Source organism: Cyclopterus lumpus, chromosome 14, assembly GCF_009769545.1.
Source record: "Cyclopterus lumpus isolate fCycLum1 chromosome 14, fCycLum1.pri, whole genome shotgun sequence".
In the NCBI taxonomy this organism is placed as follows: domain Eukaryota; kingdom Metazoa; phylum Chordata; class Actinopteri; order Perciformes; family Cyclopteridae; genus Cyclopterus; species Cyclopterus lumpus.
Window position 1 is genome coordinate 15,112,161 of NC_046979.1, and position 23,695 is coordinate 15,135,855.

General features: G+C 42.6%; 2 protein-coding genes across 5 annotated transcripts; both read right to left on the bottom strand.

Moving 5' to 3' along the window:
- Window positions 1-434: 434 nt before the first annotated feature.
- Window positions 435-16,454, bottom strand: taf1 (TAF1 RNA polymerase II, TATA box binding protein (TBP)-associated factor). 3 transcript variants are annotated; one of them, XM_034550023.1, is made up of 41 exons: window positions 16,091-16,454; window positions 15,699-15,813; window positions 15,412-15,538; window positions 15,204-15,320; window positions 14,726-14,854; window positions 14,328-14,569; window positions 14,014-14,229; window positions 13,667-13,900; window positions 13,349-13,583; window positions 13,077-13,184; window positions 12,795-12,962; window positions 12,328-12,455; window positions 11,993-12,100; window positions 11,476-11,649; window positions 11,185-11,358; window positions 10,861-10,965; window positions 10,549-10,749; window positions 10,325-10,466; window positions 9,806-9,936; window positions 9,197-9,277; window positions 8,948-9,097; window positions 8,730-8,849; window positions 8,314-8,489; window positions 7,995-8,224; window positions 7,661-7,868; window positions 6,991-7,162; window positions 6,614-6,825; window positions 6,310-6,418; window positions 6,117-6,215; window positions 5,832-6,009; window positions 5,633-5,700; window positions 5,405-5,527; window positions 5,200-5,292; window positions 4,997-5,081; window positions 4,822-4,889; window positions 4,412-4,528; window positions 3,973-4,080; window positions 3,617-3,745; window positions 2,982-3,195; window positions 2,545-2,716; window positions 435-1,793 (listed from the first exon to the last, which is right to left on the bottom strand). In XM_034550023.1, the coding sequence occupies exons 2-41, from the start codon at window positions 15,810-15,812 to the stop codon at window positions 1,571-1,573; spliced, it is 5,988 nt and encodes a 1,995-aa protein (XP_034405914.1). In that variant the 5' UTR covers window position 15,813; window positions 16,091-16,454; the 3' UTR covers window positions 435-1,570. The 3 variants fall into 3 exon arrangements, with proteins under 3 accessions (XP_034405914.1, XP_034405912.1, XP_034405913.1); XM_034550021.1 differs by lacking the exon at window positions 3,973-4,080; XM_034550022.1 differs by lacking the exons at window positions 3,617-3,745; window positions 3,973-4,080 and having other exon boundaries at window positions 1,233-1,793; window positions 16,091-16,423.
- Window positions 16,455-17,090: 636 nt separating this feature from the next.
- Window positions 17,091-22,253, bottom strand: fam76b (family with sequence similarity 76 member B). 2 transcript variants are annotated; one of them, XM_034550703.1, is made up of 10 exons: window positions 21,701-22,253; window positions 20,797-20,861; window positions 20,627-20,681; window positions 20,368-20,523; window positions 20,107-20,279; window positions 19,934-19,984; window positions 19,744-19,821; window positions 19,353-19,488; window positions 19,163-19,264; window positions 17,091-18,199 (listed from the first exon to the last, which is right to left on the bottom strand). In XM_034550703.1, exons 1-10 carry the CDS (start codon window positions 21,785-21,787, stop codon window positions 18,110-18,112), a joined length of 993 nt encoding a protein of 330 aa, XP_034406594.1. In that variant the 5' UTR covers window positions 21,788-22,253; the 3' UTR covers window positions 17,091-18,109. The 2 variants fall into 2 exon arrangements, with proteins under 2 accessions (XP_034406594.1, XP_034406593.1); XM_034550702.1 differs by having other exon boundaries at window positions 19,353-19,491.
- Window positions 22,254-23,695: the final 1,442 nt, after the last annotated feature.

Consider the following 23,695-nt stretch of genomic DNA (forward strand, 5'->3'; position numbering starts at 1 on the left):
CTGAGCTCGGACTGTCAGTATGCACTGTGCCGCCGGGAGCTTTGCACTATTTAAGGAATTCAAAGTTTAACACTGTGGGTCACAGAAGTGACTCTTGCCAATTTCAATGCTGATTTGAACGTGGAAGTGGATTGCACAATAAGTTGTTGTCACGACAGGAAGTGCGCAGATGCCGTCAAAACAGGTTACCTCTGCACAATAGGAAGCGTACTCGTTGCCAAGAAATAGGTGTGGGTTTGATTTCTTCTTAAGACAGTCAGTGTCACGTGTGGATGTGAAATGCCGTTTACTTTGCTGGAGTCTTAAACCTTTATTTGATTCATAGCAAATCCATCAAAAGTCTGTTATGGTTCAGCTATCTTTGATCTCTAGTCTGCTTTTGGTGCCTGAATGAGATCCATTAACATGTAGCACACATTAAAGGTGCAATGACGTCATTGTACAGGTGTTTATTATGGGGAATTGGTAAAGAAAACAGAGTGGGTTAGTTCAGATGATACGTGACAACAACTTATAACTTAACCTAAAATACTGAAATGTGGTCAGTACAGAATACTATGAGAACATACATGTAATAAGTAAGTACCTTCTGCTGTTCATGTTGTTTCAAACATGTTTGAGTTTTGATTATTAATTTATTCAGTGATCCATAAAATCTCTTCAAAATGAGGAAAACACTAGAGAAGAAATATCTGATCAGTTTACACTTAGTAAAAGTGTCTATTAGTTTATAAGAAAGTGATGATACCCAGCATAGGAAAAGCATGGGAGTAACCAGTAACATTTAGGATGGCTCCATTCAGTATCCCAGTGTGAATAATTAATCTTGTAAGTATGTTTGGGTTTTGGAACAGATACATTAAAAAAATAATAATCTATAGATAAACTATGCTTATTTTGACTTGATTTGACACTCATTACATTATTACTTACACCTGTGCTTTTTCCTGTGATGCCATGTCAGAATATCTGCTATGATTTTCAACCACAAACCAAACTCAATAAAATCCTTATATCCAACCCAGTCATGTTTTAACCTCTAATCTTGAATCGTATAATTGTGGTTTGTTGCATCACCTGCAGACAAAGCATCCCTTACAATTCTTTCATGTTTAATAAACTAATCTCCTCACCAGTGGTAAATCAGAGAGAAAAAACACATGTATTATGCCACAAAATGTCTATAAATATATGATTTGATGTTTTTTTTGTTAAATAAAGAGCTGTCTGTTAACCTTCAGCGTGTTTATTCTATTTTTCAATCAAGAAGTGGGATAGAAAAAGCAGAGTTGCTGAACGACTTATGCAGGATATGTACGAGTTAAAACAGTACAAAACATCTGTACACATACTTCCTTGTCAAGAACCATCACAGTACATAATTCCTACATATAAAAAGGCAAACAGAGATTTACAATGTGCTGTGTCCATATACTGTTGGTACAACAGAGCTTTAAACATGAACCATCATTTACAAAATAAGTATGTACAATTTGTTTTTCTTTTCCATTTAAAAACTAACTATAAACAATGTTTTATTTAGTACTGTTGAAGAAAAAAGAAAATGTAACTAGTTGTCAGAGTCCATGTCGCTGTCTCCCCCTATAGATCTGAATTCTTCGCTCTCCTCGTCTTCACTAAGCTGGACCTTGGAGAGAACCGCTGGGCCTCTCCTCCGTGCTTCATCTTCCTCATCTTCCTCCTCTTCTTCGCTGACAGCGTAGTCTTCTCCGTTTCCCATGCTAATGGGCTGCAACTGACTCCGGCTCTCTGTCTCCTCATAGCTACCGTAACTGAGACAGAAGAGAAGGAAGTCAAACAGGAAGATCAGCTGTGGTTTAAGTTATAAAAACAAACCATTTACGGTTAGCATCATAGCACAGTGGTGGAGTCTGCAATTAAAACGCTGGATTCAAAATGACCCACCAACACATTTGGGATTCATAGGAAACAATAATTGCAATCTGGCCTCACGGTTTGTGTTTTTACCTCATTGATGCAGCCTCACCGTTTACTGTTCACACTCTTAACGTCGTGTTGAGGCTCCATCAAGTTACTGTTAATACAATCTGAGCATTTCCTACTGCTGCGGCTTCACAATGAATACGATCAACTGATGAAACACGGGGTGGCTCTTCACAGGAAACAATGGATCTGTGCAGCTGCTCAAGGAGTGTTTGCTTTTTTATTTAACTGCATTTCCTTGTACCGCCTGGACTGAAATCTTCTTTCAAACTCTTCAACCAGAGTTGGTGATTGTTAGAACATTTGTAAGACTTTTATACTGTTTCTGTTTTCTTTTTTGTAATTCCTGTTGATTTTATATATATATATATATATTTTATTTTTTTTACTTGAAAAGTAGCAGATCCCATGTTTCCATTACTGCTGATCAAAGCTGGAGCCGATTAACAGCCATAACTACTGCAGGGTCATTTGTTCCGGGTATGAATGCCGATTGTAATCTTTCCAGCTGAAGACAAAAGCCAGGTGTTTGTGGATGTTAATAGGTGTGAGTATTATTGGCTCCCGGGCCAGTTGTACCTGACGTTGCTGTCTTCCATGTGAGGCTCATCAGGCCCCTCCGCTTCATATGACATCATGCTCTCGTCTTGCTCCATGCCCATGCGGGCCGTCTCTTGCACCCTCTGTGGAGGTGCAGGTCGTACATCCAGTTCTCTGTCAGAGTCGCTTCCACTCTCGGACAGGTGTATGGCTAGAGGAGACAAATCAGGACACACAAAAGACTAATGATTCATGTTTGTTCACTGTCGGTTCTATAGAAAGAACATCAGATTCACACATTTTACAATGTTTTTGCCACTAAGTGAATGTTTGCAGCACAATAATTCATGCATTCTTCTTAACATCTTCTTGTGTTGATGTGAATAATTGTGCATATTTTTGGTAGATACTGCTTTATTCTTATGTATAGCTATGACCATTTTCTACTGCCGTTGTGGTCCTGCAGGTGGACTTACAGGAGAAAGGGTTGTCGCCCTCCTCTTCACTGGCATCATCCTCTCCGTCAGACATGAGCAGGTCCTGGTACAGGACGCTAGCTTGGGGTGGGCGGTTAGATATTCCGTCCTCTTCCTCTTCCTCCTCCTCGTGGTCGTGCATCCGTCTGCGAGGCGGTAGCAACATGTCTTCATCATCATCGTCATCCTCTAGGTCTCCATCTCCATCCTCTGCCTAAAAAGACAGGACAGACAAATTTGTCATAGATAAATTAGTAAGAAGTACACAGATGCATAACATTACGAATAAAGAACAATAGAAATATTGTACAATCAAGTAGTACAAGAGAAGGTTTGGGAAGATAAAAGAGTGGAAAGAAATAGATTTTTACATCCGTTTCTTCTAAAAGAGTGTGAGAATTAAATAAATACACAATTACAATGAAAGAATACCCCACTTCAACACAACCAGGCCATCCAACTAAAATCATGAAAAAAGGAGAATCGTATCGAATTTTAAGATCACACAATGGCTCGACCTGAAATTGGTCATACCGTTGTGTTGGCTAGTTGGTACGTTTTAATTTGTGCATAAATGCACAGCCGCAGCGACCTCATATCAACTAATAATCTTTTCATAAATCTGTCTTTCTTACAGGAGCAGGAGTTTTGGGTTTGCCATCATCATCCTCCTCCTCCTCCTCCTCCTCCTCCTCCTCCTCCTCCTCAAAGCCTTCAATGTCCACATCTGACTCTTCCTCCCAGGGTCTTCTGCCGTGACGACCCTGAGGGGCAGTACGATAAAAGTCTGACATCTCTTGCCAAAAGACGGAGCCAAGAAGCAAAATAACTACGCTCACTTTATGCTGTCATGTTATCTGTGATCTGGTGCGAGGGACAACTTTAACTTGAGTAGGTACAACTGAAGCCTGTAGTCTAGCTGGGTGCCCTGCGGGTCGCTTGAGGAGAGGTGGCATGTGGTTGCGAGCCTTATTTCTGTCTCTCTCCGTACCTGCCCCCCTCTCTTCTCTGGAGCAACCACTAGAGGCCCCTCAGAGAAAAGGCTGCTGGGCTCTCTGGGCAGACTCCCTGAGGCCCCGCTGTCAAACAGAGCAGCAGGCTGGCCAACGCCGCACAGTGCGGCACACACAAAGGGAGAGGCGGGACAAGACGGCAGGAACGAAGGAGAAAAACAGGGTGGGAGAAAAGAGACACTACGGTGAAGAAACTAGATTATAAAGATGAAACGTGAAAGTCTGGAAACGAGAGTTAGTGCAGAGAACGAGTGAAGAAACACCAAAGGGCTAGGAGAACCACAAGGAGTGGAGTGGAGAAGTGGCCCTTTAAACATAGCTGGAGGCCTGACGTCTTTCGTCGATGTAACAAGATACCCAGGAAACCAGCATTGACCAAGCTATTGAAACAAAACTGGGCCCCAGCTGCTCTCCTACCTGCGGTGTGTATGGCCCAGGCGTCATTGGGTCCAGACACTCCAAGTCCGCTGCATCCAGAGCTGCCTCTTTAGCAGTAGAGATGTCCTTCTCCAACTGGGTCAAGTGCTCGTCATACTGGAGGCACAACAACGGGCACATAATACAGTTTAACAGTAATTAAATAAAAGATGTACAGTCCAGTACAACACTGTGACAATATTAAACATCATTTAACTGTTTTCTACAATAATAGGGTGTTAGTGAAAAATGGGAGGGTAAACTGTTAGAAGGTTTATTATAAATCAAAAACATTTTTTAATCCTTTGACATTGTTTCATTGCTTTGCAGTTGTTCTGACAATATGGTAACTCACTGCTGTGACCCTTCCCTTAAAGAAGGGCAAAGTAAAAGGCAAAGACTCAACATACCTCTGCCAAGGTCTGCTTGCACACATTGACAATATCCAGGGCCGTCTTGGTGTAAGGACTTTCTGGGCCTGTGGAGGACGCGGAGAGATGTGTGTGATGGTGCTTCAAGCAACATCTTAGCTAAACTAGCGGCAAACCTCGAAGGCCACAATAACAGCGGCGTTAACATAATTACCATTGTACTTGATACTATTAGCGTGGATGTAACTGATGTCTGTCAGGAACACATCTCGATTCTGGTATTTGTGTTTGGAGATGTTCTGTTGAACAATGAAATATAAAACACACAGAAGAGGCTCAGGGCTAAGTTTCTGTTAAATTATTTTCTATTGCTGATATTCAAATGATTAAAAGGAGTGTGGTTTGTATGACTCTCACCTTGCGAATGCTCTCAAGATCCATGGGGCATACAATCACCTTATAATAATCAGGGACAAACTTTTTGTTGACAGGATGGTGGAACGGCCATGACTATAGTGGAGGGAAGAGTTAAGGGATGAGATCATTCCATTTTTCTGCATGCGAGCTGATCAGTGCTCTCATATTGATAATGGTAAGAAAATGATAAGCGGATGTGACTCACGTCAAGAACCACCATCATTTTCTGGGTCACAATGTTGTCGAGGATGAAGGAGAAGGCCACCTGATCATCATCATCCAGCAAGGGGTTGATGGCCTTCTCCAGCCTCACCAGCCTGTCTTCCTTCTACACACACACACACACACACACACACACACACTGGTTAGGTGAAACTGAACAAAAGGGCAGGAAGATGATTAAATAGGACAACATATTTACATTAACACTCACCTCTTTTAGTTTAGCATCACACAGGTCCAGCATGGACTGTGCTACCTGTGTTATTGGATGTTTTGCCCCTGGTGCAACAAAAACAGAGAGCCGCCTTATAACACTTTGATGTGGATATAAATTGAAAGTCCAACTGAAACCAGAGTAAGACTTAAGTCTGTTTTCAAGAGAAGAGGTTAAACACGTTCTGATAATTTACCATTGTAGGTGGCGCTGTTTTTGACGATAACTTCCACTGCTTCCCGGAACTCGTCCCTCGACGGGTACAGTCGCTTACGTACGTTCTCCCTCAGCGTCTGCAGGTCCATGGGCCGAGTTATGATCTTATAGTAGTCCTTCACAACCTTGGCATTCACTGGTGTGTGGAATGGATATGTCTGCACAGAAGAAGCAGAAGAAGTTTTTAAAAATGGGACAGTACAGCACTAAAGAAGGTGACCAGAAGCAATGAAATGTTGTTCAGTTGGATGCCTGCCGATCTTACGTTGGGGTGATCCCGCATGTCATTGATGACGCTCTCTAGCACGGAGGACAAGGTCACCATGGGGTCCGTGCGCCTGCGGTGGATGGCCTTGTGTGGTTTCTGTGAACGTTGCAAAACAAAAACAGTGTGAAAGATCAGCTAAAGGGACTCTGAGTTCAAAATGTTTTAAGACAAGCTGTGGAACATTACATACATTGAGGTAGTCGCAGTGCACAGCGTTGCCTACGCGTCTCTTCTTCTTTGGTGGGAGCTGCTGCTTGGGGAACTTGAGCACTAAAGATTTTCTGCGCACCTCATCAGCACTGCAGGAGAAAAGAAATGTTAGGAACTGCAGGGGTAGAAGATACAGACCATTCATTCATCAACACGGTCTCTTGATGCACATGGACACAAATTTAGAAAATATTGCGGCTGATTGTAATTGGAAGCGTTTTACAGCACATGCAAAAATGATTATTTTCAGTGGTATGAGAGTGGGGACGAGGACAATCAATTACCTCTCAATGAGCTGTTTGCCCAGTACGATCTTGGTGCCCTCCACCTTGATCAGTTCCTCGTTGTCGTTGTGGATGACGGTCTTTTCCAGCTCCTCCTCCTGCTCCTCTGTCATAGCAACTGGGTTAGAAGGTGGGGCGTTGGTCTGATAGTACAGCGGGCAGAACTTGTTGGTTCTCATGTGTCCAATGGCTCCACATGCGCCACACTTTAACTAGGAAAAAGAGGTAGACAATAAGGAACACGACAAATGATTAGCCTGTGTTATACGATAGCAATACTGAAATATCCACTTATCTACACCAATGGAAAGCCACTGGTTTGCATTTAGCTGGTGAGGAAAAGGAAAGTAAAAGAGAGTACTGAATCGGTAACTTACTTTAACCTTGAGGTCCGGTCTCTCTTTCACCTTCTTGGCCTTTTTCTCTGGGGGTCCCTTGATCTTATCTTTCTCTTGGTTTCTCTTGAGCCTCCTCAGCTGCTCCTGAATACGCCGGCGCTCCTTCCTCATCTCTTCTCTGTGCTGCTCATCGAAGAGGGCAAACTTTTTTCTACAACCACAAAGATACACATTGTTTTAGTCGCTGGTTCAGTTGTGATGATGGCAGTGGCCTAATGAAGTGTTTCTATGACATAAGCTCTTAGGCTTTCCCCTTAATGAGCTACATTAATCTCCAGTATGGAGAATACAGCAACATTAGCCTGAGATGCTGGTTAACTGTATGATTCGATATAAATATAGGACACAATGAAAACGTATGCTTTCAAATGTAAGTAGTTTACAGCTGCATCAAAGCCAATTCGTTTACAAATTATGAAAGTGTTGTTAAAAGCTGGAGAGCTATCATGTGCGGACATTATTAATGCTTCTTTTTTAATTAATCACACGCTGCTCAATAAAGAGCAGACTTTTCAAAATAGCTTTCTGAACTACAACATTGGCATAACACCAAGCTATACAGATGTGAATTATCGTAGCCTGGCACGGTTATTGAGCAGTATGATTGGTTACTCCTGTGCAAGAACACAATTTGATGAGTGAGACCCACATGAAATCGTCATCCTTGGTGGATCTGATCCTGGTGTAGGCATCAATGACGGATGCCTTGCGTACTGTCTCACATCGGACATATTCCTTGCCGTCCTCATCCCTGAAGGTGCGATAGATCTTGAGACGCCGCCCCGTTGCCGAGGAGTTTAGGCTGGTGACGGAGGACGTGTCATCGTCCTTGTGGGAGCCGGTGGATAAGGAGCTGGCTGTAGAGTGAAGGGAAGTTAAGCTTACAGTCAGAGACACAAATGTTTTTCAACCTTGTACTGCTAATGCAGATATGTCCTCAGTGCACCACAACGATATCTGACTTTCAGAAACACAAGACTCACACAAGCCTTTGCGTGCCTTGCGTCCCTTATGGTCACGATCGTTCTCCTCGCCCATCAGCATCCTGTGCAGATCTTTCCTCTCCTGCTCCTCTCTCTCGCGGGAAAGCTGGGAGCTGGTCTTCTTGTTCTGCAGCATGTTCTCAATGTTCTTCCCCATCTCCTCAAAGTCACTGTCCTCCGCTGAGCTGCTGTCTGTGTCAGTGGAGAGCACCTCTGTGGACTCCAACACTCTGTGACGAGGGTGCAACAAGGAAAAGGACTCACGGTGTGCTCAGACGGAATCCTGAAGAACGCATATAACCCTGAGTAAGAGTCTCACTTGTTCTGCAGGTCAAAGATCCTCTGGCACTCTTCCTTGTAGCGCTCCTGGTGTTCCGCAACGGAGAAACGAGAGCCTCGGGCAAACTTGCTCATGGGTCCCTCGCCTGAACGCGCCTGCTCCGTGGACATGGTTCTCACCACGTCAATCACCTCCCAGCGCGAGAGCTTCTTGATCTAACACACATACAGACATGCAATGACTTTAACAAGCCTGAAAGATAAGCTGGAAAAAGAAACACCCGAGCAGAGTTTCTGCACGTTTTACAGTGAGAGTGAATAACAGATAAGAGCATTGACATCTTTTAACTTTTCCAGTGCTGTGGTAAACAAATGGTCATTAGAGGAAGATCTCTTTAACCACGAGGCCGTCCTACGTGAGTTTCATGTGCATGTTGCATATAACCGCGGTCTTACCTCTTCCTCTGGAACACCAAACTTGCGCAGCAGCTGCTTGGCATTCTTCAGTGAGAGTCTCCTCAGGTCAGCGTCTGTCCCCGTCACTGTCTTCTTGGCAGGCTGAGGCTCTTTGTCATCCTGAAGGAACAGGGCAGCACAGGATCAAAGTTCTCACCCTCTGTATTTACACAATGCAGAACGTGGGGTGGCAAACATTTTGCTTTGAAAAGTCAGACCTTCTGTTGAGTGGGCTTGTTGGGCACTTTGACGTAGGAGAAACCCTCTCCGCAGCCGGTAGGATCAGCCACGCCTGTAACCTCCAACAGGCATTTCCCCTTCATGGCAGAAATGAAGGCTCTTGTTGTGTTCCAAGGAGCTGTCCGCACCTAAGAAGTGTTACACGGGATAAGCATGGTGTACATTTTGAAAAGTCTTTTGTTTTCTAAATTCATACACACTCAACTCGATTATGAGCAGGCCCTTACCTCATCGTCAATCTTCATTTGAAAGTCCTCTTCGTTTTCCTCCTCGGGAGCGAAGAAGGACTTCTCACCATATCCAGCATCCTAAAGGGATGAAAATAGCTCGTAGTGAAGACACGCCACACCATTCACTTGTGTTAAAAAGGGATAGATTAGATGTTTGAGCTGCGTATCAACAGTCAGTGTATCGCCGAGAGCAGTTTGGAAAAGCAGACAGATATACAAGCTCGGAAGAAAAGTAATGTGGACGCAGGCAGCAGCAAAACGCGTTTTAGCAACTGACAACTTTAACATGCGCGCTACATTTAGAATAGTTTGTTTGTCTTTTAGCGGATAGTTCTCTGTCGGAAAGGGCTGTCTGACGGAGAAAGGAAAACATGAACATATTTAAACAAAGTGTACAAAAATAAAGTGGGCTTTTTTTCTGTGGTTACTGTATGCTGCTGCTCCCGTCCACAGCAGTACTTTGCTTTGCTTCCATGCCGGTAATTCTGTCTGTTTTTCCAAGCTGGGGGCGTGCTGACAACCATCTACTGTAGCTAATGTACCTGATACAATAACCCAAACTATCCCGCTAACCATCTGAAGTTATTTAGAGGCAGATACTGTTACCTTGAGTCTCTGCTCTGCCACCAGCATGCTATAGTAAGCGCAGCACTGCTCTGGAGACACCATGGCCCTGATCTCCTCCTCTGTGGGCAATCTGAAGTCAGGCTTCAGCACCCACCAGTTAGAGTCCATACCTGACATGAGGGCAAGACACTGTTGAACATTTTGTTGAACACAGGAGGCAGTATCATAAGCAAAATCCATGTCCATGTCAGAGTTTCCATTATAGATATGAGTTAGACATTGTAGAAAACCATGACTTGCTGATTGTAAATACTAAGCGTTTGTACCCTGTGTCCTTAACTACATCTTACCTCCAGAGTAAACTCCATAGTTGGTGTAAAAACCTCTTTTCCTGCCCAAATTCCTGTCTGTCAATTCAAGGCACATGCACACTCCTGAGCTCACGCACAGTACTTCTGCATAACTTCAACATTGCCCTGACATAACACACCGGGTTAGTCCAACAAATGGAAGTGATCACTGTATGGCGTACAGGGTTAATGAAAGAGCGTGGTCTACCTGTGCGTTTGAAGTCCGCACAGAGTTTTAGTCGTTTCCGGATGCTACTCTCAGAGTGTGAGGGAAAAGCTTTCTTTATATCCTCCATGCGGATTCTCCGGGGCCGGTCCTTGCTCTTCCAGAACAAGCGGTAAATGAACACCTACAGAATACAGATGTGACAGTTCAGCATTCGCAACAACAGCAGCTCACGTTTCTGGGAGAGTTCAAGCAAGTCAATATACCTGTAGGAAGTCTCTGATGTGAGTATTGGCTCGTTTGGAGTTGGGCCCTGGAACCTCAAACAAGGGGCACTGCTGACCAACTACGAACATGTCCACTATCTCTCTGATGTAGTAGCCGTGTCGCGTTCGTAGAACCAAGAAATCCGTCTCCGGCATCTTGTGCATGTAGATTGGCGCGCGGAAGAGGTTGTTTTCAAATGCCTACAAGAAAAAAAAAAACACCATCATATTGTTTGGCATGATAACAGACCAGTGATGCTTCATATATTTACTTAATCTGAACACTGAATAATTGACTGGGGCGGTGCTGACCGGGAGCAGCTGTCCAGGATGAAGAGAACCCAGGAAAGGGGACGTGTGGCAGTATACGGTCTCTCCATATTTACAGTCGGGTGCTCCAGGATCCTTTCCAGGTTTCTGAAGAACAAGAATATATTTTAACAACTACTATCCAACCAAGTAGAAAATATATAGTCCTCCATTATCATTAACTTGATTTTGATTCTCTGAAATTAACATCATAAGGAAATACAAAACAATTCTGCCAATTGAAATGAATATGACAATCAAAATTACATCTACGTGTATACGTGCAAAAATACAAAGCTACGAGTGGAAAACAAAGGCTGGACTCACTCTTTTGTAGTAGTTTTTGATCTTAGTGGCCAAGCCAACTTGCATGATGAGAGGGGCGTATTCTTCACTGTACTCTGCCAGGATCAGATCTCCATCTTTACCGGTCAAGTCCTGTGGGGTTCGCATGAAGAACATGTCTCCTCCCCCTGATGCCTGCCGCTCCTGCTCTCGCATCTATACAAAAAAATATCAACATATGCACTCAAACATGTACATGTACAAAAATGGCAAAACACTAAAAGGTTACGTGAATGTTGTATTGAGTAGTGCTTGTTTTGAACAGGGCTTCACCTTGGCCTTCTTCTTAATGTGTTTGAGCAGTGGCTGGACAGCATGGGGACCGGGCTGAGCCAACGCTCCAAATGAATACTTCTTCAGGGTCGGTCGGTGGAACTGGCGTAATTTCATGGGCCCCATGTGAGTGGGGTAGAAAGGCTGCCTCAGCTCCAGTGCCGGGATGGAGTGCTGTTAAAAGACACAAAACGCACTTCATCAAATCACAAGAGTTCTACATTTCAGATGTTTTGAGCTTATTTCACAGGTTGTGAGTCTACTTTATATGATTCTGTCACGATATTGAGTATAACATGTCATTTAAAGCATATAATAATAATAATAATAATAATGCATTATTATTTATGCATAATTTATATAGCGCTTTTCATATTACTCAAAGACGCTTCACATAATTAAAACATCCTAAAAGCTAAAAATAAATAAATAAGAATAGCTAAAATATCATTTAAAGCATATCCATGTTGCTCAAGTCCAGTGAGCTTTATCTGTATCTTTGTGTGCTGCCGCTTACCTGGATGATGTTGCCACCGAACGTCCCCCTCAGGCCCTGCTGTTTAGGATAGTAGAACTCATCATTGGAGAGGTTCCAGGGGTCCTTCACTTCAGGCTGCGACATGTTCTGAGTTGAGAGAAACCACATTGCCCGCTCAAAGCGACGTCCTATAAATATTTTCCATTTCTTTTTTTTACTGAAATATTGGCACACCATTATCATCATCACTTTGTAGCCTTGATCCTTCTTATTTTACCAAATGACTCACATCTCCACTCTAGAAGCAGACCATGTAATTGTTCATGTCATATCATAAAATGTGTGCCTTTGCCTGCACTGAAGAGGCAGCTTACCTGCTGTGGCTCATCTTTTATCACCCCAGTCTTGCCCAGCAGGATGCGGCTCTTTTTGATTGCCGTTTCCTTCTTATTCTCTTTTGATGGGGAGTGGGAAGTCATCTCCTCCTTTTCATTTGGGATTTCTACAAGAGACAGCGGATTGTCCAAATAAGCAGACGATCTGCATCAGTGCACCGACCACATTGGATAAAGGTTTTCAGGGTTTACTGACAAACTAATATTAGATGCTCTGTTAAGATGAAATTAATGACACACACAATCACATAAATGTATGAAACATGTATGTAGATTGTAGTCCTTGTTAATGGGATTATTTAGCTTTCAAAAACATTGACCTCTGCCGATAAGTACATTTACGAACTTTAGAAAAGTGACACTGTATATTTTACATCAGGTAGTTCATTTTGAAAAAAGCAAAAAGGTGATTATCAAGCCTAATCCAATGGGAATTGTGAATATACCTAGGATGATATTTTCATCATTGGGATCCAGTGTAAGAACAGGTGGCATGAGCATGCGATCCATCTCCTGGTCATCCCAGATAATGTTATCTTCCCAGCGTCCATACACTAACTCCTCGCTGTCAATTGGGAAAATGGAGAACCAAGGAGAGTCGTCTTCCTGAAAGGCTGCGGAGGAACAAGAACAAATGAGGACAATAGAGAAAATGAGTGGGAAGCCTGTGATAAAAAGAAATATCTGGTGAATCAATTATTTGTATTGTGACCTAAAAATGAACTCACCTTGATTATCATGGATGTTTTTTTCCCGCTTAGAGCCAGAGATTGAAGAAACTTTGGGCATGGGTGGAGGTGGAGGTGGCACCAACTGAGAGTTACTTCTTGTGAGACCTGTAAAATTAAAAATACTATTATATTTCTTTTACACGCATTAAATAATACAGCCTTTGTGTTTCGCGGCTAAAATGTCTTTCAAGTTTTGTTAACACCACCCGGGTATCGTCTGCATCAAGTATTGTAAGAGTTACTTCTGCATTTTTCCCCAGGCGTCTTACCCTGCTGTGCGTTGTACGCATTGGCATTGCGGGTCATGCTCGAGGGCAGCCATCCTGCTAGGCTGGCTCGCTGAGTCTTTGTGCCCTTGTGTTTTACGTCCTCCCCATTCCAGATAATATCGTCCTCCCATTTCAGCTGAGTGACCATCAGGAAGAGCTCATTCTCAAGTGCTGATTGTTCCTTATCTCCATCATCGTTGTCATCATTGTCGCCGTCGCCGCGCCGCCTCAGAAACTAGAGATATATCAAAAACGATATAAGTAAGTAACGCAATCAGAATAATGTTCATGTTAAGGCTACAGCTATCCACTGCCTACCTCACGAGCAGTATCTCTTATTTCTTCAAGCGTGTCCTGCTCACTGGTCTGCTCTTCTTTCAGCTTGAAGCCGTAGTTGAAGTTGCTTCCATCCTCTGAGACGCCGAGCATGTCGTACCAGAGCTGGGCGGGACCATATCTCCATTCTGCTACTTTAGGGCGAGACTCTGCCTCCTTGTCCCCATCGCCACAAGTTTGCGAGAACTTGGATTCTACTGGAGCCATCATAGTTATCTGGGCGGTGGCACAGAAAAGCATGTTCAGTTCTGGATACAATGACAAAATTGCCAGGGCACTATCTGCTGGCATTTGCGCATACAGTAACCCTGCAACACTGGAAGATTTACCTCATCATCAGAGAGACACTGCTCTGGAGGAGGAGGGGGTGCATACTCATAAATCCATCCAGACTTCTTCTCCAGGCTTTGCTCCGTTGGCTCTCCTTCTGGAGGAGGTGTCCCAGGCTGATGGTCGCGGTGCTTCCGCTTTTTCTTCCTGCGGGCACTCCTCCAAACTGATGGCATGTTCTTTCCAGGACCGAACAGCCGTAAGAATCTAAGCACCTGGTAGTAAATCCGACAGAGAGCAGGTGTCAGTGCACTACTTTTTTTTTTAAATCATGATTGTAAAATGAACCTTTTGGATGGCTGTAAAGCTTTACCCTTCCAGGCCTGAACTCAGTGAAGAGCTCTGTAACATCTGGCAGTGCTTTGGCAGCATCTTTCTGCATGATGCCAGCAAGAGGGAGGTTGAGCATATCTGGGGTGCCTTCAGCCCCCAAGTCCTGGCAGGGACGGTCAGTTTCTGACTCTGAGTCTGAGGAGCTGCTGAAGTCAACCTTGTCAGCCGTAGAGGACGGCGCAATGATGGAGGGCAGGATGATGCCATCACCCTCTTCCCCAACTGTGAGGAGAGATAGCGGCAGGTCACAGCATTATCAGAGACAATCAAACTTATTTTTCTGAATTTCTATCGAGTTTATTTTATGATCAAGTGCAGCATATTTTCTTCCGACAATCTAACTAACTAACTAACATCCACCCTGAGCAAATTCCTTACCATTTGGGCTCTGAGAGGAGGGTTCCTCTTTCTTAGCAGCTGTAGGAAGACTTGGTGGTGGCGGAGGAGGCATAAGCTTTGAATCAATATCCTCGCAGTCAGCATCATAGTCATCCTCATCATCTAAGACTAAAGAATTTGAAAATGATGAAAAATATTTATCATTTCACGGTCCAACAACAATTTGAAATTCTTTCTAGGGTTGAATGAAATTGTGGTTAACGCTATATGCTGGAAAAAAAAAATAGTATATGCAAGTGAAAATAGGTGTTTTATAAAATAATTTGAATAACGTTTTTCTTTTGAAAGGTATACCTAAATTGAGAAAGATGAGATCAATGTTATACATCTTAAGGAACGATTAACATAAAGTAATAAAAAACAAAGTTAGACTCGTAATTTGTACTTATTACAAAGTCTAAGTAGTCTAACAACAATCAAACACTAATATGACTCAAAGGCGCTGTTAATTGGTCACCTGTTTTCCTGTTCGGCTGCAAAGACCCCATGGCCTGACGGTACTTTTTTGTTTCATCCTCAGCAACCTCATTGATGTCAGAATAATCAACTGCATCCTCTGTACTTTTTACCCAACCTGGAAGAGGAGAGATTTTGAAAATGTCATTCCATCCTGTTTACTGGCTAAATTAATAATAATAAAAGTTCCCTTTTCTAGTGAAACCAACCGTCTGCGTCCACACTAGCAGTGTCTCTGCTTTCCTCTTGATCATCCTCCTCCTCATCGGCAGTGATCTCTGTAATAAGTGAGCCCAGACCGAGTGTACCCAAACCAGCCAAATGCTTTTTGGACTCCTGGGTGAGGAGAAACCGCAGAAATGCCACAGAAAGTTGCAATAAACAGTAAGAAAAAATACAAAACAACTAAGATCTAAAAGTTAAAATGATATGCATGAGGATATTATGTAAATTATACTCTTAAACATGAATTGAAGATAATCTTTGAAACACTCACACTGTCCAGAACGCTGTCATCCTCCAGCTGTCCATCTTCGTTGATGTTTCCAAAGAGGAAGCCAGTCAGAGAGAAAGGGCGATCTTGGTCCTCGTCACTGTCTGAGTCCGACATACTAAATGGAGAACGTTTACAGTGACCTGCCACAATAGTGTACTGTAGATAATTCACAGTAGCTTTCATTTAATGCGAGATATGCATATTTTGAAATGCATTTGTAAACATGTTGCTACGTCATTTGTTTTCTTTATAGTAGGCGTGTGCCCAACATGGTGTGGCGTTATCTGTAGCTACGTGACGTTAGATCGCCTTTAGTTACGTTCTTTAACGTGATATATGTCCCAAGAAATATAAAGAAAACTAAAATCCAGAAATGCCAGATATGCACTTACCTCTCGTTACCCAACCTCAGATTTGGTGGAAGTGGGTTTCTGTATCTGCTGAATGCTAGATGCTAACCTGCTGCAGTCCAGTCAAAGTAAAGCTAATGTGAGCTCGAGAGCATAACTTGTAACGTAACAGTTAATAGGTTAGCTCATATCGACGTGAAGAGCATTTCTACGTGTGCCTGCTTCAGCATTGTGAAGTCGAAGGGAAACATCACAAACAATACATTTAATTCAGTCTTCACACAGCCAGTTGAAGCAGAAACGTTTGTATATATTTGTGGATCAGTTTCCTGCAGCGAGCACCGCCAGCTAAGCTAGCGCTTTACTTAGCGCAAAGTTCAAGTCACCCGGATGGACAAGATGAGGCGTTCAGGGCCTCCCCATAACGTGGTTAACTGTTGTCGAAGCGGAATCTTCATGATCCAGAAAGTATTATTTGGCAGTATCTATTCAAGTGTGCATAACAGAGCAGCCGCCGTTCTGTGGGACTGTTAGTGGGTTGAATGATCTCAAATAGCTACTCCTCATATTTCCCCAACTATCATTACTGCTGTATGCCTTCATTTTGTTTTAGCGAGCAAACCCTCGCTAAAACAAATGTGCCAATGTTCATTGGTTATTACCGCACACATTGTTCACATTCTGTTTCTTATGCTGGCCTCCCTTTGTTTGCCAAGGCTAAAGGATTCTATTATGGAGCCTGCAAAAGTATGTCTCAGTGCAGGCTTCATCCCATCCGCTCCAGTTCCCCGTCGTCCACTGACTTTAAGTGTGAATACCAAAACCAGGGTGGATTTTGTTTTGCACTTTTCAAACAAATATCATTCATGACAGGATGGATTGTATAATACCAATAATGTAAAGTGCAGTACATAGTAGTAAACCAGACAAACATTATTTCACCTCACGGATGATGTCATCAGTTTTCCAAGATCGGGCTCAGGGATCTAGCTGACTTTATAAAAGTTAAAACACTAGTATGGTCAATACAAGAAAACACACAAACAGTTTAGCCAGTTTAATAGGTTTAAAACACTTGGTTTGGAAAAAGTACAAAAGTGATCCTGGACGCCACAGTATGAAACCAGCCCAATAATGCAAGATGATAGCATCTTCTACAGACATGTTAATTTTAACTGGCCTTACCATACACATACTGTACTCACTAAAACAGATACAAGCAATAGTTTAAATACAATGGCTGACCCCAGTAATACATATACAAGTGATTCTTAAAAAACTAATAAAAAAGGAGGGGAAAAAAAGAAGTCTGACCACAATGCCACCCGGTGTCTGGCAGTAAAATCATGCAGTATTACAATCGTTCCACTAAAGAGAAACAGCAAAGCACTACAGCTGTCACACAGTGAGAAAGAGGGCAGCCAAGAGGTGTCTCTCCATCAGACAGACCGTTTAAGTGTTCATTGGTTGTTTTATGAATCGTTACTGAGAGGGTTCTCTACTGTGGAGCAGCAGCTCAGTGGTCACCCTTCCCAAGTTTGCATACATTGTAAAGTTTTGCAGCATCTCCATTGAGGAGAACTTTTCTTCCACAATCGCATAAATTTAGAAAAATATAACTAATTGCTATTGAAGAAAATAACCCAAAATGTGGGATATTCTCTTAGTATGTTGTGAGTAAATAAAAAAGCTAAGAAATACAGTTGAATAAATAAATTGCATTACATCCATAAAAAGTAAGTGGATCCATTTGAGTTGACAGAATGCTATCCACATATGCACACCATGCTTTTTGTTTTGGCCCGGCAGTGTTGAAGACGAGGGCTCCGTCCTCCATCCAAAGTCACATCCTATGAACCAGTGGAAAAGTCGCCAGAAAATATCTAAAATATGCTGACATTTAGAGAAGGGATTCTTCGATTCAACAATTGATCTCCATGTACAACATGGTCTCTGGCTTTACCAGTTAAGAAGTATTTGATGTTAATGGCAATGAGGGAACACAGGAGGAGTTACAACAATGAAGCCGCTCTGTGTTGTTACCCGAGGGCCGGCCTATTGTTAGGGTAACAGCAGCGAACTCCCTGTCCGATCAAACTTTTTTCCTTTAGAGAGGGCTGCCACTTGTTTCATCAACTCCCTGTTCTTGCCCTGTGGAAACAAATGATAAACAATGAGAGAAATAAGATGCATAGTTCTGATCTTTTTAACACCTTAGTGGAGGCATTTGAAGAAAAACAATGCACGTCAGCCAGTCACACTTACAAAACGGCAACCGTAAAATAAATTTAAAATAACACCACCAGAGTTTGACAGGACATGTCTATGTAATGTCATGTACGCCTATACAACTACAATGCTATTGTATGAAACTATTGAGATGGAACTCATGTGCAGGACAGTGCGTTGAACAAATTGTGATGTTCAATTGCTTCCAACAATATTACTGAGAACAGATTGGTTGGCAAAATTACAAAACAATGATGTGTTTTTTACGCATTGTTCTGTCAAGTATGAGAGAGACTTTAACATGTCCAATAGTGATGTAAAATAATTCAAACAATAAGAATAAAATAGGTTTAAGAACAAATGAAAGACTTGAAACAATAATAATCTCAGGAATGTAAATTTAGTTGAGACTGGTTTTGCGTGGTTATTTCTACTTGGCCTTTAGAGGGAGATAAACAAAGCTGAGAGTGAATGTCAATGACGGACAGGACAAAAATACAAGACACGCTTTAGTAACGATTATGTTATCACACCTCCTTGGAGCCTGCAAATAAAAACATTGAAACCTCTTCACACCCCAATGGCCTCTTTCGATGCAAAACAATATAAAGTATATACAAAATATATATAAATATATTTATAAACACACCAAAGTGCCATTACAAACTGATATAATGAATACAGACTTCAGGTTTTTGAGGAGGATAGCTAGATTTATGGTGGTGTAAATATAAATAAGATTAAACTAAACAACACAAGAACCGTCTTACAAAATATTCCATAGAAAAAAGCGAATAAGACCAAGTGTGGCATTGACACTGAAGTATGGGCTCACTTTGGTGACTGTTTGTGTGACATGTCACTTGTGCATCTATAGTTTCCCACCTGCTGTTGCTCCATGGACTCTTTGTGCGATTTCTCCATTTGGTTCATCTTAACTCTCATGTTGGATTCCTGGTACTGAAAGTCTGCTTTGATCTCTGTGAGCTGGAGCGGAAATTAATAATCATTACGTGAAACAAACACAAGCAATCAACAGTGATGTGACTCATTTTGGGCGAGGCTCATGGCCTACCTTTCGGTCCTTCTCGAGTATGGTTTGATCCTTTTGCTGCAGAAGTCTCTTCAGTGACATTACTTCCTCTTTCAGCTGGCTGATGAGAATGAAGTTGTCTGTTCCTCCTGAATCCATCGACTTGGTGAGGGAACTACTGCTGGGAGAAAGGAAAGAGCACGAGGCCAGTACTGGTTAACATGTGGAAGGAAAAACATATGCAGGATATTCGTTTAGATGAGCCTTCTTTTAGGTGGCTAAAATACATATTGTTGCTTCCCCCGTCCAGAACAGTACATGGCTTTGCTCCTTTCTCGGGCACTCTACTGTAGGCAATATACTGACGTCGTACAAATACTTAATAAAACCCCACTTCAAATCCCTTTAATGCTTTCCCAAACACTTATCATACCTATCCCCATTGGATGGCTTAAGCTCAAGTTTTGGTTTCTTCTTTGGAGTCTCCTTCTGGATTGAAGAAGATTTATGGCTGCAAAGAAAATCAAAATGACAATGTACAATTTGGGCCTAAAAACTAAAATTGATACATTGTTTTCTGTTATATATATATTATGCAGTTCAAATGAGACGGAAAGTTTCACCTCTGCTTCCACAGTCCCTGCTCCTGCTCAGGACTCAAACTCCCACTCAGTCTGGAAAAGATAAGTTAGCTGTCAGTCGGCTAGACCCAATTTTCTTCTTTTCCTTGCCTCATGTAAACAACCATGTAGTGGCATAGACAAGACTTGTTGTTGTTTCACAACATAGGACATACTTGTGATGAGAGCTGCTGTGTCGGTGGTGATGATGGTGAGGTCTGGAGTGGTGGTCTTTCTCGTTCAGGGAGGAGGAGTTGGAGGAACCGAAGCCTTTCCTCTGCTCCTTGGTCTTCTGCAGGACACGGCGGTAGGACAGAGTACAGAGCCAGCACAGCAGTTTCCCATCCACCTGTGAGGCAAGTCGGAGTCAGTAGTTTATAAGAAATTCTGGTACACATTAATTGTCAATGCAGACTGCATGTATATACGGTTTATACCTTTCTCCTGCCCTCCTCCTTACGGTCAAAGGCGCATTGCTGTTTGCACTGCTCACAGGTCTGTGGAGATCCATATTTCTTCTCCGAGTTAGTACAACGCTGGCACTTTGTCCCGATAAAGGCTGCTATGATGTTACAGTACTGACAAGGTTTGGGCTGTAAAGACAGACAAAAACAATGTTAAAAGTGTATTTACACGTCGGACACACACACTCAGTGCAACTTAATGAACACAAAACTGGAAAAACGTGTTACTCACTGTTCCAAACTGTTTCACGTTCTGAGCACACTTCTTGCAGATTGTATTGGTTTTACTGTAAAGAATAAACATGGGTTTACGTACAAAACAAATGCATCAATAAGCAAAGACATTCACTAAGAAAAACCGCTAACAACACTGAAATTCAGCAGACGGAGCACATATCTCACCTTTCCTGCTGAAACTCAGATCTGCAGAATGTGCACTTCACTATTGGATGTGCGATGCGACACTCCTACGGCAACACATCAAAATAATGTTCGCATGAGTGTGATAATTCAATTGTGCTCTTACATGGAACACATACTAGACATCCACAACTCGCTGTGTTTGGCAACACACCTTGATGTTTGTTACAGAACATCTCTTGGAAAGAACATCTGTAAAAATACCCCAACATCGGACGATGGGGGTGTTAGGATTAGGCTGTTGCAGTACACTAACCTGTACTTTTGTATTGGAACTTTGTTTAGTTAACCCAACACATTATTGCAGCAGGGCACCGTTTACCAGAGCCATTGTTGGATACCTTCAGGTGGCATTCTTAAATATTTATATTTTTTTAGATAGTGAAATCTAACTAATTGTATTATAGTTTTCTGACGTTGACCGTGTGCTATAACTACCCTGTGCGAATATGCAGGGAAACCCCTTTACGAAGTGATAACACTGTCCATTGTGCGCATTTCTGCTTCAAAATAAATATGTATCAATGCACAGAAGTGTGAACAGAAGGCCACAACAACACATTCCTGACAGGAAAAAAAGATGTCTGCGAGAGCAACAAGTACATACACACACGGTAATTACCTGACTATCAGGTAAAGATGTGCTATGAATGCGTTACACATTTCATAAACAGGACTGTCGTATAGGAATGATCCAAGTCCCTGTGTTAGCGCTTCCAGGTTGGACACATACATGCTGTTACGTAATCTGAGCTAACTTGTCATAGCACCATCACACCCAGTCGGCAATAACAACCCGCAAACATCCACACTCTGCACGCTCGGGACAGTTGTTGTGTCTCGTGCCCTCGATCTCACACACACACACACACACACAGTCCGGTACCTTGCACAGCTGCTGGCCCTGCGACAGCTCCTCGAAGGGGTACCGCTGGTTGCACTTCGTACAGGCGTACAGAGCCGACGTTGCCATTCTCGCCCAACTGATGTCACCGCGCTAGAAGAGGTTCGCGTGAGTCCAGCTGCAAACGGAGCGGATTACCGGGGGCGCCGTTTCCGTTGGAGCCGTTCGCGAGTTCAGGACCGGGAGCGCAGAGACTGCGCTGGCGTCCGGTGCTAGCTACCGCGAGCTAGCTCCACACAGAAATAGCTTAGCTAGAGGGAGCAGGCGAAGAACAATAAACTCTCAGTGTTTGTGATCTCTCGCCGCTCGCACGTCGTCCCGCCGCACTAACTTGACGTCAAGCTTTTGTTGCGTCGCCGCATAAACAACCCGTTCACGTGTATGCGGCTATTTAAATGAAGCGTCCGCTGTTCTCGCCAAGAAAGGTATTTTTTCCTGTTTTCCTTCTCTCTTTTTTTTTTTTGTATCAATGCCGTCGTCGTCATGTAACCGGAAGAGGTCGACCGCTCCAGCGCAAGAAGAAAGGAAACCTATCGCTACACAACATCCGTCCGCGGGATTCACATTTTGAAAATGCGCAGAGCCAATCACATGCCTGGATTCAGCCCACTGTAGCGCTCCACGTCGTGTATCGATCATTGATTTGAGCAGTTTATAACTAGTTTATATGCCTCACGTCACAGTAGCTCTGGGCATCATTGCTATGATTCCACCTTGAGAAGATGTTTCAAGTGTCACTGTTGACACATTAGTCAGGTTACATCAACAGAAATGGAAAAACATTCCTACTCGTTTGAAGTCTGCTAATTATACATTTACCACAAATGTTTATAAATGGCTACAAACTGAACTCATGCCAGCTCAGTCAACCACGCTGCAGTGGTGTGACTATGAAGGTCCCGGGGCCCCATAGCTGTCTGGAGCTCTAGAAAGTCACAAGATAATCACAAGTCAAGATACATCTGCAACATCTCTCGAAATAAAAGAAAATATCACCATGCGGGTAAATGATCATCAGGGCTCTGAAACAAACAGTCAATGAAACGCTTACATCGTTTCAAGGGTACTTATATTGAATCAGTGTACGGAAGAGCATCTGTAAATATCAGTTTAACCCAACAGGATATCAAACTATATGATATTCAGCATCATCCTAACAAAGGTCACGTGTGACTCAGTGCTTGTTCCAACTGATTATATCTCAGGTCTGAACATGTGTTCAATCAACAATGTTAGAATAAGGTTATTTGCAGGTTGAGTATAATTTATATCAGGTCCAATTGTTTTCTGTAATGTATCCATTGAGGGGGTCCTGGATAACCTTGTTAATTACCAAACACACCCAGGAATAGAAATAGGAATATCCTTGCTGCATCACAATAAAAAACCTGTATGAATGTGCAAATAGTGTTTCTTCCAAAAACAAATGTGTTACACTTTGACGTGTGTTGTTGCCTGCAGTGTATCAATTCCCAGAACACGTTTTGAAGCAGTGAAGTGCATACAGCACAGCAGCCTCGCTTCAATCATACTTTATTAACTATACGTCTTTAAAGAGGAAGTCATGCGAGTGGCAATATAAATTCATTTTAAGTGATGGGCATGAATAAAATAAATAAAAAACTGAAATCAAGGGAACAATAAGCCAGTTAATAAGTAGAGGGTGCCTTAAAGCTAACTCATGGCTAGTCATCGAATATTTAGGTATGAGAGTAAAACAGCTTGATTATGAATACTGTTTTCGGAGCCTCTGCAGTTTAATATTACCCTCAAGCACATTCACAGTGTAAATGTCAGACTTAATTCATTATAAAAGTCGATTTTTTTCTTCCATTTTATGGAAAGGTCATAATCATAACAAGAGATAATTAATGCGATTGGGGCTCTGCTATGATTTGAAACACTAATGGGTAAAGGCATGAAATACACGAGAGGGTCTTGTGTTCATGACACACTCATGGAACAAACCATACTGGC

What these genes read in the sequence shown, in the direction of transcription:
- taf1 (XM_034550023.1), bottom strand. Translation starts at nt 15,812, where the DNA reads ATGTCGGACTCAGACAGTGACGAGGACCAAGATCGCCCTTTCTCTCTG. An exon ending in GCAGCCGAACAGGAAAACAG is followed by an intron (nt 14,855 to 15,203) that starts GTGACCAATTAA and finishes CAAATTCTTTAG; the next exon opens with TCTTAGATGATGAGGATGAC. An exon ending in TGGCAGAGCAGAGACTCAAG is followed by an intron (nt 9,278 to 9,805) that starts GTAACAGTATCT and finishes TCATCCCTTTAG; the next exon opens with GATGCTGGATATGGTGAGAA.
- fam76b (XM_034550702.1), bottom strand. Translation starts at nt 21,787, where the DNA reads ATGGCAACGTCGGCTCTGTACGCCTGTACGAAGTGCAACCAGCGGTAC. An exon ending in AGGGCCAGCAGCTGTGCAAG is followed by an intron (nt 20,862 to 21,700) that starts GTACCGGACTGT and finishes GTGTTGCCGTAG; the next exon opens with GAGTGTCGCATCGCACATCC. An exon ending in AGGAGGAGGGCAGGAGAAAG is followed by an intron (nt 20,280 to 20,367) that starts GTATAAACCGTA and finishes CTTGCCTCACAG; the next exon opens with GTGGATGGGAAACTGCTGTG.